The 18,883-nt window shown below is 33.9% G+C and overlaps 1 protein-coding gene, 1 non-coding gene and 1 pseudogene across 2 annotated transcripts; 1 reads left to right on the top strand and 2 right to left on the bottom strand.

Moving 5' to 3' along the window:
- The window catches only part of LOC109674816 (UDP-glucuronosyltransferase 2B4-like), a 722,912-nt pseudogene that overhangs the window by 232,598 nt on the left and 471,431 nt on the right, over nucleotides 1-18,883 (bottom strand).
- LOC109675508 (UDP-glucuronosyltransferase 2B31-like) lies at nucleotides 1,924-13,304 on the top strand. Its single transcript, XM_074042069.1, has 6 exons — nucleotides 1,924-2,705; nucleotides 3,334-3,482; nucleotides 5,288-5,419; nucleotides 7,123-7,210; nucleotides 11,238-11,457; nucleotides 12,816-13,304. The coding sequence occupies exons 1-6, from the start codon at nucleotides 1,985-1,987 to the stop codon at nucleotides 13,093-13,095; spliced, it is 1,590 nt and encodes a 529-aa protein (XP_073898170.1). The 5' UTR covers nucleotides 1,924-1,984; the 3' UTR covers nucleotides 13,096-13,304.
- LOC141411127 (U6 spliceosomal RNA) lies at nucleotides 10,772-10,878 on the bottom strand. Its single transcript, XR_012435968.1, has one exon. It is a non-coding gene; the product is annotated as a U6 spliceosomal RNA (small nuclear RNA).

Raw genomic sequence — 18,883 nt, 5'->3', positions numbered from 1 at the left:
TTGGGATGTCAGCTAGTTTCAGCTCACTACCTAGTTCTCTATGGTGGGTGAATGTGTTCTTATTTTTCCCAGACTGCAACTGGGCCACGGACCTCATACAGTCTGGATCAGCTCAGTTCTCTGCCCCAACCCACCAGGTGGAGGTGAAAATTTCCCTTCATTTATGAGCTCACCAGTTCTGCCCAGGAGAGGTGCAAACGACCCACAAGCTGTCCTGGATTGTATCTTTCCCTCCTGAGCAAATGATGTGGCATGCTTACCTGGATGGATAGTAGCTTCATATGGTGGTCTCTGGGCTGAGCCTAGGTCAGAACAGGCAGGCAGCAGTCAGATGTTCCATGTCCACAAATTTTGATGGGACCAGGAAGTCCCAGGTGGTTGCAGAATTCCTTCTGCAGTTCTCTACATTAAGTTTTTGATCCTCAAAAATAAAAGAAAGGAAAGAAAGAAAGAAAAAGGAATGAAGGAAGGAAGAAAGAAAGAAAGAAAAGAAAGAAAGAAAGAAAGAAGCTAACCAGCAAGATGGCTGGTAGCTTCCAGTCCACAATGGCCAGGCCTGGAGGGCTATTATTTGCTCTAAAAATGATAATTTATAGCTTGCTTATTGTACATTATGTTCCTCCTATGTATTGGCAACATTAAAATTGCCATACTCCATAAATGAAATGTTTTTTCAGCATTTGAAAATCAAGGATGTGAGGCTACATATTAGCAGAATAACAAATAGAGAACCTGTGATAAACTCAATTGATTCAGGAAAAGCATTTGAAAACATTCAATGGACTTCCACAACAAAAACTCTTAATAACCTACCTAGAGAGAGAATGTACCTGAACATGATAAAAGTCTTACACAATAAACATACACTTAGCATAAGGCTCAAGGTTGAGAAGATGAACATATTTCCTCTCAGAACTGAAACAAGACTTAGATGCTCATTATTGACCCTTCTATGCAATATTTTCATGGAAGTCCTAGTCAGAGCATAAGAAAAAAATGAAAATTGACACAATATAAATGCACATAAATTGTAACATGGATAACATAAATTGTAGTGTTTAGAGAGGTAAATGTAGAGACACTTTTGTATGCAATTGAAGGAATTCTTCTATCATTTCAAAATAGATTTTTATATAACAAATTCTTTATGTAGCTCCATAGGAAATACAAATACCTGTTGAAGATACAGTAAAACAGATATAAAACCATCAAAACCATTTTTTTATTATTTTATTATTCATTTGTGCATACAAGGCTTGGGTCATTTCTCCCCCCTGCCCCCACCCCCTCTCTTACCACCCACTCTGCCCCCTCCCTCTCCCCCCTACCCCCTCAATACCCAGCAGAAACTATTTTGCCCTTATTTCTAATTTTGTTGAAGAGAGAGTATAAGCCATAATAGGAAGGAACAAGAATTTTTGCTGATTGAGATAAGGATAGCTATACAGGGAGTTGACTCACATTAATTTCCTGTGCGTGTGTGTTACCTTCTAGGTTAATTCTTTTTGATCTCACCTTTTCTCTAGTTCCTGGTCCCCTTTTCCTATTGGCCTCAGTTGCTTTTAAGGTATCTGCTTTAGTTTCTCTGCGTTAAGGGCAACAAATGCTAGCTAATTTTTTAGGTGTCTTACCTATCATATCTCCCTTGTGTGCCCTTGCTTTTCACAAGAGTCTCTTGTGGCCACTTTTCGTTGTGCCACAATAAAATGTGATATTTAAGATATGTGAACTGCATATCAAGATTATTTAATCTCATTTGGATGAGAGCATGTATAAAAATAAATGAGACAAGCAAATTTTATAACCATGAGTTCAGTAACCTTATATTGATTAATCTGAGACTGATATGATGAAACTCTTATTATTTATTAACTTTGAAGTGAAGGGATTACACTTTAAGTTCTTGATCAATTTATCCTTGCTTATAATAGTGAAATCTGAGAAAGAAACAACAAATGTGAGAGAAGCATTACCTTGTACCAAGATGTCTATGAAATGGACTTTAGTTCTTCTGATACCATTGATGTGTTACTTTAGCTCTGGAAGTTGTGGAAAGGTATTGGTGTTGCCCATGGACTACAGTCATTGGATGAATATAAAGTCAATCCTAGATGAACTTGTTCAGAGAGGACATGAAGTGACTGTCCTGAGATCATCAGTTTCCGTTTTTATTGAGCCAAGAAAATCATCTACTATCAAATTTGAGGTTTACCCCACATCTTTGGACAAAAAAAGTTTTGAAGATTATTTCAATGAATTAATAAATGAATGGGTATATAATTTTCCAAAATATTCACTTTGGACATATTACTCACAGTTGAAAAAATTCTTCAGGAATTTTTCTGATATTATGGAAATGCTCTGTAGAGACATAGTTTTGAACAAGAAAATTACAAAAAAGCTTCAAGAGTCAAGGTTTGATGTCATTCTTGCAGATCCCGTTGCTCCCTGTGGTGAGCTGTTGGCTGAACTACTTCAAATCCCATTTGTGTATACTCTCCGTGGCCTTCCTGGCAACACACATGAGAAGTACAGTGGAGGTATCCCATTGCCTCCATCCTATGTGCCTGTTATTTTGTCTGAACTAACTGATCAAATGACATTCATGGATCGGGTAAAAAATATGCTGCATGTGCTATGCTTTGACTTTTGGCTCCAAATATTTGATGATAAGAAGTGGAATCAGTTTTATAGTGAAGTCCTAGGTAAGCTGTGAATTTTTAATTTTTACTGAAGATGAGAGTGAGAACATAAATCAGATGATGAAATGAAAGTATAAAATGATCAATTAATCTCAGATATACTGTGGAAATGCTTACTTATATTGTAAAGATATGTAGAAACCCATGCTCATCACTTGTTTAGAACACTGCAATAAATAATAACCCCGAAAACTGAACCACTGAAAATTACTCAGTGTAATTACGTATGCCTTTATTAAACTTCTTATATGTCTTAAGGAACAGTAATTACAAACCTAAGTAAGTGACTTAATGATTATAGCTGTGTACATTAGGTGCTTATGCTTGATTTATTACCATAACTCCCTATGTGGCATTAAGGAAATTAATTTCCCTTGTGTAGCTCAATTTCCTAGCTTACAAATTAAAACCTTTACAAATAATGTCATAAGAGGTCCTTCATAAATAAACATGTTTCTATCCTAAAAGCAGAAAGCTATAACTTCAGGGTTTTTTTTTTACTTTTTTTATACCAAAGCACAGTAATTAAACATCTTATTGACATTATTCCAGCTCATTTCAGGAAATCACTGCTCGATTATAGACACTATTTCCTCATTACTCTGCCTTTCATATGCTTTTACCAATTCAGGGAAACCCACTACATTATATGAGACAATGGGGAAAGCTGATATATGGCTTATTCGAACCTACTGGGATTTGGAATTCCCTCGTCCTCTCTTACCAAATTTTGTCTTTGTTGGGGGACTCCAATGCAAGCCTGCCAAACCTCTGCCTAAGGTAAACCCATTCCACCTTCTGTGATTGATTTTCTCTGCAGTTTTGTTTGAATTTCCTCATTTATTTGTATTCCTCATTCAGGTTGTCTAAGTGGTACGAGAGATATGAGAATAGGGATGTTGAGGAGACATTAGCAGAGATCACAGAATATATCCTAGAATCCTCGCTTAATTAAGGTGAAATATCAATAATGTTCAAAACCTGGTAAAGGGAGAGGATGAAATGGAAGACACTAAAAAAGTTTAAGTAAATAAATAAATAAAATAAAATGATACAGGCAGAATCATAAGAACTGTTCTCAAGAGCTTCAAATTAACTTTAGCAGGATAAGGATGAATAAAGAGATAGTTGATGATGGAGACATAAGTAGGAATGAGATTATTATTAGGATTTGAAATGCCTATTGATGGTGTTGGAGAGCCAATTAAATGTGCTAAACATGGGAGATATACAGTGAGATTTTCTTTTTAAAGAATATGTCTAAATACAGTCACACTATTTGATTGCAGAGGAATAAGATAATGTAAAGGGGAAATATCTGGGAAATTGTTGTAAGAATAGAACCAATAGATGATGGAAACTAGAGTAGAAGTTTCATAGAGATGGCTTTGCTAACTCATGTGTGAATAGTCCCACTTCATGTGGTGGTGTGTGGAAAAAAAACTGGTTAATTCAGACAAAAGACTTAAAACGTCATTCTCACTTAGTGATTCATAGAAATATTCACTGTTGTAATATTCAGTTTTTGTTTCTATCACATACTATTTTAAGAACGTCTAAATTTTATCATCTAATTAGCCTACCTCCACATTTAAAAGGTAGGGGGAGTATTTAATATGACTGTTTGAAGTGATATTTTTGCAATATGCTACGCAGTCTGTATTCAAATATTTGAATTATGTTCAGCCTTGCAGAAAAGAAAGCCACAATATGGCTGAAAAAATTATCATCATTTGTGGCATAGCAAGTTCAAGGCTAGTATAGCAACTTTATCTGTAACAAATAATATCAATTTGGGACTAATATCAGAGCAAAATTTGTCATAGGTAAGCAAGCCCAGAACTGTGTTCACGGAAATCTGGATAGTTCCAATGTAGTAAAAATGTTAATTTGGGTCATGTTTAGTTTTAATATGGACGTGTATAGTTCTGGACATGAATTGAATTTTTATGAGTATTTTATGTATATGCAAGTCTCATTTACAATTTCCTAAATGTCCATTATTCTTAATCTCCAGCTATTAAGGATAATACTGTAGAAAACTTTTGGAAACTCTCAGAAACTATAGGATGAGAAATACATATTCTGGAGATGAGAAAATATAAATTAACACCAAATTGACCACTTGTCCTAAGCTCACCATGAAGGAATAAAAATACTAATGATTAACAAACTGAAATGATTCCTCAGATATCCTACCAAAATCATCCCAGCTGTTTACGGACCATTGTAAGAATTATAAATAAAGCCAATTAAGAATCTTGCTCTGATTCTTAACTCAGAGAAAATAAGAGTGTGAATAGAAGTGAATGAAGGTCACCTACATAATCATTGTCTAAAGATTCAATTTGTTTTTTTTCCTTTCACATACAAATAAACACACACACACAAATGTACAGAAATATCAATAAAAGAGGTTATTTTATGTCACATTAAAGGTCTTTTTCCAAAGAAAATGAATCATGGCCATTACACCAATGATTCTTAGTAATACTTGATTTTTCTCTTCTTAGGTTTAACAATCTTTTCAGAAGTGTTTGCTGTGTTGCTGCTCTTTTATGAGGTATTGATTTCTTTCTTCACAGGAAATAGAAGACTTTGTCCAGAGCTCTGGAGAAAATGGGGTTGTGGTGTTTTCTCTTGGGTCGATGGTCAGTAACTTGACAGAAGAAAGGGCCAATGTGATTGCATCAGCCCTGGCACAGATTCCACAAAAGGTTAGAAAAAGTGCCTGCTTGGTGGACACTAGCATAATACGTGTGCTAAACTCTGAAAATGATTAGAGTCCAAAGTGTCTGTGTGTCAAAGACAAGTTGTTGGACTGCACACAGCTCAAAAGTTAGAATGAATGCCTAATAAGCACAAGTCCTGAGATTAAACCTCAGTAGTGCAAAAAAAGTAAATTTTTATATCACTAATTCCTCTTATAAATTATAAAACAGAAATATATATGACAGATTATAAAGTACTAAAAAGGATATGTTTATTGAAAGAAATTTGGGCATTACCATTGTGATATATATCTATATCTATATATCATATATAGATATAGAAAGATTATAGCTAATGGGTACAGTGAAAAGTTGATATCAGAATGTAACTGCAGGCAGATACACAGCAGTCTCCAAATTCTTCACTATTACTTGTTCCTCTTCTATGCAGAATTCCAGAGAACATTGTATGCATTATAGATGTTGTCAGAAAGTAACCAAAGTTTTATTAGTAACTGGACCAGCAATAATGTTAAGCAGGTACTGAAAGCAAGTTGAAATTCATCATGAAGTTCTGGTGTCCAATGTAAGCGCAGCTCCATACTCACCATAATTTTAGAATAACTGATTTTGCTAACTGCTGAGGGAGCTATTCAGAAGAAAGTAGGCCAGAATTCACCAACCATGAGTCAATAGCTGCCTTCCAAAGGATAAAACAGCTTTCCCTGGTGAACAGGACCTGGCCAATGTCTAAAACAGAGAGAAATGTAAAAGACATGGTAGAGATTGGACCTGACCATGAAGTGAATCCTTTCATTAAAGTGTATCACCCAATAGCTTGGCTTCTAACACATCAGACTGTATCTCTTTCTGCTTGAAGAGGGAGAAGGGAAAGGAAAGAGCCCAGAGGAAGTAAATCTTGTACAGAAAGAAATTCAAAATCCTCTCAACTCAACGAAGTGTATTAGTAACTTCTTGTCTAATGTATAGAATAAACTTTAGTACACTTGTGGTATTTGGATGTTTGTAAACTGCTTTTTAATTTCCTGTCTGGTGTAGACTTCTCTCAATCACCTAACAATTTTTTTTTCTGCAAACATAACATAACCTTTCTCTTCACATAGACTATGGAAACAATTATTAAAATTATATTCTTATTTATAAGTATAGCTTGCCAATTTGAAATTAAATTCCTTAGTTTTGTGGAAGGGATGAAAATGATCTTGATTTATAGGAGGGAGACACTCTTAAAAACTGCTAATCATAATAAATAATTAACAAGTGAGAACAAGAAAATCCTTCCCATATCACTCAAAAAGGATATAACAAAGTATTATCAAAAATTTTAAATGAGTGATTAAACACACAAGATAAAAATGTAGCCAATTATTCCTAATTAGATATAGTTTGTCACACTAGAATCATATTGACTGCTTTAAATTGTCATGAATTCTTGGATTTGTCACATATCTCTTTTTTCCTAAGTAACTATGTATGAATATCATGAGTATATCACACTCAATTGATTACAAAGATAAATGTAGTAAATATAAATATTCTTTGTCCTTATTATATTAAAATACCATACCTTAATTTACTTATTATATGTCATATGGAAGATGTTCATTTGATATTTTCAATTTTCATAAGTCAATGCTAGTATAATGTGAAATTTCAGTCAAAGAATAAGATATTTTCTGTATCAACAGGTTGTATGGAGATATGATGGCAAGAAACCAGACACCTTGGGATCTAATACTCAGCTATACAAGTGGATTCCCCAGAATGACCTTCTTGGTAAGACTCTGGGAAACTTCAGTGAGAATTTCAGAAACAGCTAGTCAGGAAGTAATAGGAACAAGTTGAGTATTTACTATACAAAACTAAGAGATAAGACTAATTTCTTCATATTTTTCAAGATTAAGGAAATGAAAATAAAGTATAATTATTGTGATTTTTATGTTCACAATCTTATAGTCTATGGCAGAATCAAAGTATTTTTAGTTCAGATGTAATTACATCTATGAGAATTTTTCAGGCACTTCCTGCGTTGTCTCTGTCTCATACTTTGATTGCCTACATTATCATTCCTCTGCTTCAGGAGAATTTGAAATGCCACTGAAAATAACATGCTGTCTTCTCGTACAATGGCCTCTGCATTTTCCATTGAAATAAAGATACAAACTCTATCAAGAGGTGGCAACAACTTTCATAATGATGTGTGACTTGTGTTTTCTCTTACATCTGCACCACCATCCCACTTCTGCTGCCTTGGACGCTGTCATGACAAAAAAAAGTGACTTCAGTATTTCTTTTTTGTGTGTGTGCTCTTCTTGGTTGAGAGACTTTTTATCATTGCTTTAACATCATTGCTTGGTATAGATCTGTTTAAGTGGCTGATACCCTCTTGAGGCAATTTAGGCCCATTATATGAGTCTAGAAATTTATCCATTTCTTCTAGATTTCCCAGTTTATTAGAATATAAATTTTTAAAGTATTCCCTTATCTTCCTATGAATTTTATTGGTATTTGTTGCAATAAACTCTTTTTCATTTCTAATTTTATTAATTTGGAACTTTTCCCTACTTTTTTGGTTAATGTAGCTAAGGTCAATCATGCTTATCTTTTCAAAGATTCAAATTTTATTTTTTTTATTATTTATATTTGTTTATTCTCATGTGCATACATTGTTTGGGCCATTTTTCCCTCTTACCCCCCATCCCCTCCCTCTATTCCCCATCCCCCTCACTTCCAGACAGAATCTATTCTTCCTGTATCTCTAATTTAGTTGGAGAGAAAACAAAAACAATAATAAGATAAACAAAGTATTTTTGCTAGTTGAGGTAAGGATAGCTATACAGAGAGATTCCTAGTATTGCTTCCATGTACCAGTGTGCTACACACAAGTTAATTCATCTGTTACTGACCTTTGCACTACTTCCTGATACCCTTCTCATGTTGAGCTCTGTCACTTTAAGGTTCCTGTGTTAGTTCCACTATAGTAGGGACATAAAATACTTTCATGTTTTGGGTTTCTTACCTATCCTCATACTTCCTGTGAGTACTCACAAATTATCATGTGACCCAAGTCCAACTACATTGCTGCACTTGCTCTAGATCTAAAGTGAGAACATATGATTTTTCATCTTCTCATCCTGGCTGACCTCGCTCAGAATGATGTTCTCCAGTTCCATCCATTTACTTGTGAATGATAAAATTTCATTCTTCCTCATGGCTGAGTAAAATTCCATTGTGTCTAAATACCACATTTTTTTTATCTATTCTTCAGTAGTGGGGCACCTTGGCTGTTTCCATAACTTGATTATTGTGACTAGCGCTACAATAAACATGAGTGTGCAGGTGCCTTGCAGTAACCTGTGTTGCATTTCTTTGGGTATATCCCCAAGAGTGTGATTGCTGGATCATGTGGTACATCTATATTTAGATTTTTAAGAAGCCTCCAAATTTTTTTCCATAGTGGTTGCACTTGCCTGTATTCCTACCAGCAGTGTATGAGTGTTCCTTTTTCCCCACATCCGCACCAACACCTGCTGCTAGTGTTGTTTTTTGATGATGGCTATTCTAACAGCTGTGAGGTGGAATCTTAGTGTGGTTTTGATTTGCATTTCCTTTATGGTTAGAGATGGTGAGCATTTTTTCATGTGTTTTTGGCCATTTGAGAGAAAGTCCTGCTTAGTTCAGTTGCCCATTTCTTTATTGGTTCATTGATTTTGGAAGAATTTAATTTTTTGAGTTCCTTGTATATTCTGGTTATCAGACCTTTGACTGATGTATAGCTGGCAAATATCTTCTCCCACTTTGTGGGTGGTCTCTTCAGTTTAGAAACCATTTCTTTGGTTGAGCAGAAACTTTTTAGTTTTATGAAGTCCCATTTGTCCATCCTTTCTCTTAGTTGCTGAGCTGTTGGGGTTCTTTTGAGGAAGTCCTTGCCTATACCTATTACTTCCAGGGTGTTTCCTACTCTTTCCTGAATCAGCTTCAGAGTTTTGGTTCTGATATTAAGATCTTTGACCCATTTTGAGTTGATACTAGTGAAGAGTGATAAACATGGATCTAGTTTCAGTTTTTTGCAGATGGATAACCACTTTTCCCAACAACATTTGTTGAAGAGGCTGTCTTTTCTCCATCATATTTTTTAGCACCTTTGTCAAAGATAAGTTAAGCATAGTTGTGTGGGTTCATATCCAGGTCTTCTATTCTGTTTGACTGGTCTTCATGTCAGCTTTTGTGCCAATACCATGCTGTTTCTATTGCTATTGCTTTGTAATATAGTTTGAAGTCTGGTGTTGTGATACCTCCAGCATTGCCTTTTTTGCTGGGTATTGCCTTGGCTATTCATGGTCTCTTGTGTTTCCAAATGAACTTTAGCATAGAGTTTTCAATCTCTGTGATGAATGTCATTGGGATTTTGATGGGAATTGCTTTAAATATGTAGATTGCTTTCGGTAGCATAGCCATTTTAACTATGTTGATTCTACTAATCCATGAGAACGGGAGATCTCTCAATGTTATGTAGTCTTCCTTGATCTCTTTCTTCAGAGGTTTGTAATTCTCTTTGTAGAAGTCATTCACATTCTTTGTTAAGTTTACTCCTAGGTACTTGATTTTTTTTTTGAGGCTATTGCAAATGGAATTGTTTCCATATATACTTTCTTAGTTTGTTTGTTATTGGTGTATAGAAAAGCTAAAAATTTTTGTAAGCTGATTTTGTATCCTGCCACCTTGCTCTAGTGTTAATGGTATCTAGGAGTTTTTGGGTAAAGTCTTCTGGGTCTTTAAGATATAGGATCATATCATCTGCAAACAGGGATACGTTTACAGTTTCTTTACCTATTTGTATTCCTTTTATTTCTTATTCTTGCCATATTGCTCTGGCTTGGAATTCCAGGACTATATTGAATAGGAGTAAGGATAGTGGGCACCCTTGTCTTGGTCCTGACTTTAGGGGCAGTGGTTTTGTTTTTCACCATTAAGTATTATGTTGGCTGTAGGTTTTTCATATACAGCCTTTATAATCTTGAGGTACTTTCCTCCTATTCCTGGCCTTCTCAGAGCTTTTATCATGAAGTGGTATTGGATCTTGTTGAAGGCTTTTTCTGCATCTATTGAAATGATCAAGTGTTTTTTTGTCTTTACTTCTATTGTTGTGCTGCATTATATTTAGAGATTTATGTGTGTTGAACCACCCCTGCATCCCTGGGATGAAGCCAACTTGGTCATGGTGAATGATTTTTCTGATGTGTTGCTGGATTCAGCTTGCTAGTATTTTATTGAGGATTTTTGCATCAATGTTCATTAAGGATATTGGCCTATAGTTCTCCTTTTTTGGAAGTGTCTAAAATTATGGAATGCTTCACCAATTTGCATATTATCCTTGTTCAGGGGCCATGCTAAGCTTCTCTGTATCATTCCAATTTTAGTATATGTGCTGCCAAAGCAATCACTTCAGTATTTCTTTATGAAAAAGTACTCCAAAATGTGCACAAAGAGTTTTTAAAATTGGCACATGCTGCAAGCTTACAAATGCTGTTCTCATTTGTTTTCTCCTCTGATAATATTGTTTTCATTTTTCACTGTCAATTCACATACAATCTCTTCTAAATAGCATTCACTGAATTTTCCAGTAGACTTAGGTACTTCTTGTACTAAATTATAAAACAATTTTAATGCAGTATCATGACTGTAATAACCTATTATCTAGAGGACATTGCCTGTTAAACCTTTCAAAGATTTATACTTTATGTTTCTCATTTCATTTCTAAAACATATATTAACAATTTTGTGGCAATTCACCCAATTGCAGGTCATCCAAAAACCAAAGCCTTCATAACTCATGGTGGAGCTAATGGTGTCTATGAGGCAATTCATCATGGGATCCCTATGGTGGGCATTCCTTTGTTTGGGGATCAACCTGACAATATTGTTCGTATGAAGGCCAAGGGAGCAGCTGTTAGACTGGACTTTACCACAATGTCAACTACAGACCTTCTCAATGCATTGGAGACAGTCATCAATGATCCTTTGTGAGTATAACTGCATTCCCTTTTTAAGTAGTATTTATAGAAAGTTGTTCATCATTAGTGATTATGAGTTTCTTCCCTTTTGAAGGAGACTTATAAGAATTTAAATTATTAAATCTATTTGATCTCATTTTATTATTTTATTTTCAATAAGAAATTTATCTTAAAATTTTATTAGATATTACAGATTAAATAGCTAATCACATACTGCAATTATTTCAAGACAATAATTTTGGATATACTTAAGTATTTATAATAAGGATAACACTTTTAAATATGATTTAGTCTACATAAGAAGTTTGATGAGCTTCAATGTTAATGACAAAAGGTTTTCATTGTTTAAAATTTCTAAATGTTAATCTCAAAAATTCATTTTATTGTTATTATTTTGGATCTCATTAACAATATATAACAAAATTTACCAGGTTAAGTTAGAAAATTCAAATGCATATATATTCTTATATATAATATTTTGAAGCCCTTAAACTGTTACATAATATATTAAAGACATTTATAATAACAATAAAAATGTGACATGACATTACAATCATTTCACATGTATAGAATTGTTGTGCAAATTCTGACAAATAAAAAAACATTTGACAATTGACATTTAAGTGAATGTCTGAATGAGAGAAGAAAAGATGTATGGTATATCAAGAAAATGTACAAGTAAAGGAAAAGAGAGTATAAAAGGTGTTATAAAGATGACAATGAACACTATTGGAGAATTCAATTTACTGCCACAGCACAAATGTAATTAGGCAAATGTGTAGTGATATTTAAAATGTTGCCAGTTCTGACCATTCAGAGTCATCGAGTCCAAGAACAGAATATCGCCTTTTCTCAATTGTGATGAGAACTAGATGGATATTTTAAGGAAGATATTATCATAATTTTTCTGGTTCTGTTAAACACTAATTTGGGTTACTAGGTAGAAATTTAAAAAAATAGAGGGCAGAAAAGAATAGTGGAAACCATGATATGGCAAGGCATCATTTCACCCACCATCACACAATTCCTCTTTAAAAGCCTCAGGACAATCATCCTCAAATTACTTCTCTTCTGTTTCTCTCCTTAGACTTAGAATCACTTCCACTTTTTCTGATGGAAAATATTAATCTTTCCCTCTTGATTTTCTATTTGGAAAATGTTTGTCAATCAGAATATCCTAATTCAAAACAAGACACTGTACACAAACAAAAGCAAAAAAAAAAAAAAGAAGCACTTGCACAGCACCTCTAATGATTTATACTGAATCATTAATTTGTAAGACACATTTCTGAAATTTTCAATGACTTAATATCCTCAGGCAAATTAAGTTTCCCTTTAATGTTGGTATCTTTCTGATTCTCCCTCAGATATAAAGAGAATGCTATGAGGTTATCAAAAATTCACCATGATCAGCCACTGAAGCCTCTGGAGCAAGCCGTCTTCTGGATCGAGTTTGTCATGCGCCACAAAGGAGCCAAGCATCTTCGCCCAGCTGTTCATGACCTCACCTGGTTCCAGTATCACTCTCTGGATGTGATTGGTTTCCTGCTGGCTTGTGTGGGAACTGTTATATTCATCACCACAAGATGTTGTCTTATTTGTTACCAGAAATATACTAAAACTGGAAAAAAGAAGAAAAGGGACTAGTTCTCTCTAAGCTTGTAGTGGGGATTCCTATAAGAAGAAGTTGTCATGTGATATTCCTTACTACTGAGACAAGAATCTTTACAATCTACTTTCTAGTCAAGGAATTGTTTTCAAGGGATATACTACCTGTTTAAGACATAAAATAGTTGAGGACAAAGGAGAAATTTCTGGGGAAAGGATGAATAAATCTACATGTGTTTATTTTGAAATTTGTGTTTGAGTACCACAAAGTTATTCCTCACAAAATTCATTGACTCTGCTTACCTAAGGTTCACTACTTTTACATGAACACAAGACCATTGAAAAGTTTTCTCAGTTTTGTAGGTTTTGTAAATACTCAGTCTGTTCCAAGTTGTTTGGTATAGAATTTTGTAGTTTTACCATTTCTGAAGAAGTATTCAACAGTTAGAGTTGTGCATCAAGGTTCATTTTTCCACTTTTATTTGGGAGAACACTTATTTTGCTTATGTTCACTTGACCTCCAAAAATCTCATCAAGTCATCAGATATTTATCCACACAAGTCTTTTTTTTTCTTTTCTCATACTTTATTTTTATCACTGTTGTACTAGGGGTACATTGTAACATTTAAAAAGTTCTTACAATATATCATAGTTAAATTCACCCCCCATTCTCCTTTATCCCACCTCACCTCATTCCTGGAATAGTTTCAACATGAATTATTTTTCCATTTCCCTACATGTGTACACAATAGTAACACTGTATTCATTCTCTGACCCCTTTCCTTATTTCCACACCTGTCAAGACAGAACCTGTTTTCTCTTCTTGTTCGCTAGTTTTTTAAAAAAAATATGGCATTTTTCTTTGATTAAGATAGTTTTACATGGTGTTTCATTGGGACATTTCATTTATCTATGTATTATAACATGAATTGGTTAATCCCTTCATGTTTTTCCTTTCTCCTTTAATCCACTTCTTATGGTGATTTCAACAGGTTTAAAAATTTTGTATTTATTCTTGTATAGGAATTACATTAACTGTATTCAACTTAAGAAAAGCTATTTCTATAGAATTAGAAATATACTTATAACCACCTGCTTTCTACTATAAAATTACACTGGGAATCTCTGGTTTGATGAACTCATTGATTTTCCTTTTAACTCTTTATTGACCTAAATTCTCTCATTATCATTGCAGCTTTCAGGGTAGAAATGAAGTCTCAATTGTTCAATTTTTATCTCATCAAGTGTACATGTGCACTTATGCTCACTTTTTTCAAATAAAAACCAGCACCACTAGCCCTATACAGGTAAGGTATAAAATAATATTGAGGAGTGTTTAAATTTTGGTTACTGTTTTATATATATATATATATATATATATATATATATTCTATTTTACAAATTCAGGTCTAATTATCTGTTTTCATAGTAATCTGAGGCCTTAACTTTTTCTTAAAACCATCAGGGACAATTTAAATCATTCTTCATACCTGAAAATAACATAGGCATCATTTTCCTTGAAGCACATTTAATTACTGACCATAATTAGTATCAATGCTATATATTAAACAATATACAAAAATTATGTGGAAAAAGGTAAATCAAATAATAAATATGGTAAAGCCCCTTTAAATGTATATATCCAGGATGTACATCACAATTAACATGGTCCAAACTGATAAATATCTAGTTGTCTGTATTGGTATGAAGTCCATCATTCAAGTTTCACAGGAAACATTCTCCATTTAAAGGCATGAATTCATTTCAAAATAAAACAAAACTTAATTTACTAAGCTTGAGGAATTATAGTAAAGTACAATGAAGAATAATTCATGCAATTTGTATAATAATTGACACATTTTTATTGTAGTGCAGGGTACGGGTACTTTTTTGCATTTAAAAAGTTCTTAAAATAATTTTAAAATATCATATGTGAAGTCACACCCTCCACTGCTCCACTCCCCTGATTCCTGAAAAAGTTTCAACAGGTATCATTTTTGTATTTACATACATATGTGTACATTATTTGTATCATGTTCATCCTCCTACCCCTTAACCAGCCATCTCCACCCTCCCACAGGTGCCAACCCCCCACCTCCAGGCTGGGAACTTTTGTTTTTTGAGCTACCTATATATTCTGGCTATCAATCCCTTGTCTGTTATACAGCTAGTGAAGATTTTCTCCCATTCTGTGGATGGCCTCTTCAATTTAGAGACCATTTCTTCTGTTGTGTAGAAGCTTTTAAATATCTTGTAGCCCCATTTTTCAATCCTTTCTCTTTGTTGCTGAGCTGCTTAATTTCTACTGAGGAAGTTCTTGCCTTTGCCTATTGCTTCCAGTGTATTCCCTGTTCTTTCCTGTACTAGCTTCAGGGTTTCAGGTCTCATATTTAGGTCCTTAAACCACTCTGAGTTGACACTTGTACAAGGTGACAAACATGGATCTGTTTCCAGTTTTCTGCAGGCAGATATCCAGTTTTCCCAGCAACATTTGTTTTTGGCAATTTTGTAAAAAATTATGTGAGTGTAGCTATGTGAATTCATATCCACATCTCTATTTTGTTGTACTGGTCTTCATATTTGTTTTTGTGCCAGCACCATGCTGTTTTTATTGCTATGGCTCTGTAGTATAGTTTGAATTTGGGTATTGAGATACCTCCAGCATTCTTTTTTATGCTCAGTATTGTCTTGGCTATTTGCAGTCTTTTGTGTTTCCAAATGTACTTAGGGTTGAATCTGTGATGAATGTCATTAGGATTTTGGTGGGAATTGTGCTGAACATGTAGATAGTTTTTGGTAGTATAGCCATTTTTACTAAGATGATTCTGTCAATCCATGAGCATTGGGAGGTCTTTCCACCTTCTGCAGTATTCTTTGATTTATTTCTTCAGTGGTTTGTACTTCTCCTTGTAGAGGTCATTTACATCCTTCATTAAGTTCATCTTATGTATTTGATTTTTTTTAAGGCTAGTGTAAATGAAATTGTTTTCCTATATTCTTTGTTAATCTGTTCATTGTTGGTGTATAGAAAAGGTACTGATTTTTGTAAGTTGAATTTGTATCCTGCTATGTTGCTGAAGCTGTTTATGATGTCTAGGAGTGTTTTGGAGGAGTTTGTCATGTCCCTTAGGTGTAAGATCATGTTCTGTGATTAGGGGTAGTTTGACTTCTCCTTTATCTGTTTGTATTCCTTTTATGTGCCTTATTGCTCTGGTTAGAGAATCCAAAACTATATTGAAAGGGAAATGGTTTCAGTTTTTCCACACTAAGTATGTTGTTGGCTATAGGTTTTTCATATACAGTCTTTATCATATTGAGGTATATTTCATCATGAAATGGTTTTAAATTTTGTTAAAGGCTTTTTCTGCAGCTATTAAGAGGATCAAGTGGTTTTTTTTTGCTTCCCTTAATATGCTTTTAAAATATTATTAAATGCATTATTAAAATATGCATTTAAAGATTTGTGGATATTGAACAATCCCTGCATCCCTGGGATGAAACCAATTTGGTTACAGTTTATTATCTATTCAATATGTTGTTAGATTCAGTTAGCCATTATTTTATTGAGGATTTTTGTGTCAATGTTCATTAAGCAGATTGGCCTATAATTCTCTTTTTAGATGTGTCTTTGTCCAGTTTTGGGATGAGTGTAATACTGGCTTCATAAAATGTGTTAGGCAGTGCTCCTTCCCTTTCTATTTCATGGAAAAGTTTCAGAGGTGTTGATATTAGTTCCTCTTAAAAGGTCTGGTACACAGAACTCAGCAGAGAATCCATCAGGTCCTGGACTTTTCTTCTTCGAGAGTCTTTATTGCTGCTTCAATTTCAATGCATATTATAGATCTGTTTAGGTGATTAATATCCTCTTGGTTCACCTTTGAATGGTCATACATATCTAGAAATTAGTCCATTTTCTCTAAAATTTCCAGTTTTTTGAATATAGGTTTTCAGAGTAGTTCCTGATTGTTCCTTGGATTTCCTTGATGTTTATTGTTATCTTCCCTTTTGCATTTCTAATTTCACTAATTTGGGTCTTGTCCCTCCTCATTTTAGTCAGATTTTCAGGGGCTTGTCAATTTTGTTCATTTTTTCAAAGAAGCAACTTTTTCTTTCTTTAAGTCTTGTATTTTTTAAATCTATGTCATTAATTTTAGCCCTTATTTTTATTATTTCTCTCTTATGTTTGTTTTGGTTTTGACTTGTTTTTTCTAGTAGTTTGAGATGTGGCATTAGATCATTTATTTGAGATTTTTTAAAAAATATATGCATTCAAGGCTATAATCTTTCCCTTTAGGACTGCCTTGCTATCTCTATAGGTTCTGATAGGTTGCATTTTTCATTTTCATTACATTCCATGAACATTTTTATTTCCTCCTTTATTTCTTCTATGATCCATTGATCTTTGAGCAATTTGATGTTTAGTCTTCAATTTGTTGCATATTTTCTGATTCTTTTGTTGTTGAGTTCTCGTTTTTTTGGATTGTGTTCAGATAGTATGTAGGGAGTTATTTTAACTTTATTTGTTTGAATATGCATTGTGCCCTATTTTGGAGAAAGTTTTATGGTTTGCTGAGAAGTACGTATATTGTACTGTTGCAGGATGGAATACTTTGTAGACATCTCTCAGGTCCATTGTATCTGTGGTATCATTTGGTCTAAATTTTCTTTGCTGAATTTTTGGCTGGATGACCTATCTATTGATGACCGATTAAAGTCTCTCACTACCACTGTGTTGGAGTCTTTATGCACTTTTAAGTCCTTTAGTGTATGTTTAATGAAGTTTGGTGCACTGACATTGGGTACATATAAATTGATAATTATTATTTTCTGTTCATGTATTGCTGCTTTTATTAGCATGAAGTGATCTTCTTTGTCTCTTTTGACTATTTTAAGTATGAAGTTCACTTTGTCTGATATAAATGTTGATACTTCTGCCTGTTTTCAGGAGACATTAGCTTGGTAAATCTTCCAGCCTTTCACACTAAGCCAGTGTTTGTATCTGTCAATAAGGTGGATATCTTTTAAATAACAGATTTTCAGGTATTCCTTTTTAATCCAGTTTTCCTAATGGTGTCTTTTAATGGGGGAGTTTGTCCATTGTAATTCAGTGTTAATATTGAGAGGTAAGTGGTTATTCTTACCATTTAGTTGTTTTGTTATTTTAGGATTTGAGTGTGTGCAGTTAATTCAATGCTACTCTGACTGCCTGTCTGTTCTTCTCATGAGGTTTCATGCTTTCATAGTTATATTTGTTTTCATCTTCTCTGTGTAGGATTCTTTTCAGAATCTTCTGAAGTGGAGACTTTGTGGTCATATATCATTTTAGTTTCTGTATATCATGGAAGACTTTTATTCCTCCATTAATTTTGAATGATTCTTTGTTGGGTAGAGTATCAAAGGACTGAACTTCTTTTCTTTCAATGCTTGAAATACCTCACTCCATGCTCGTCTTGCTTTTAAGGTTTCTGTTGACAAATCTGCTGTTATTTTGATGTGTTTACCTTTACATGTTATTTGTTTATTCTCTCTTCAACCTTCAATATTCTTCTTTGTTCTCTGTGCTAGTTGTTTTAATGACAATATGGTACAGAGAGATTCTATTTCGGTCAAGTCTGTTTTGTGTCCTGGAGGATTTTATGCTACTTTTTTGGAATATATTATGCATCCCTTTGACTTTCACCTCTTTTACTTCTTCCATGCATATGGTTCACAGGTTTGATATATATTTTTTTCTTTAGGTTTGATCTTTTGATGGAGTCACTGAGTTCTTGCATATTTATTTGTAGTTCTTGAGTCTTTTGTCTAAGAGTTCTTCTGTTTTTCCTCT

This window comes from Castor canadensis, chromosome 9 (genome assembly GCF_047511655.1).
Source record: "Castor canadensis chromosome 9, mCasCan1.hap1v2, whole genome shotgun sequence".
In the NCBI taxonomy this organism is placed as follows: domain Eukaryota; kingdom Metazoa; phylum Chordata; class Mammalia; order Rodentia; family Castoridae; genus Castor; species Castor canadensis.
This window is presented reverse-complemented; position numbering and strand designations above follow the sequence as displayed.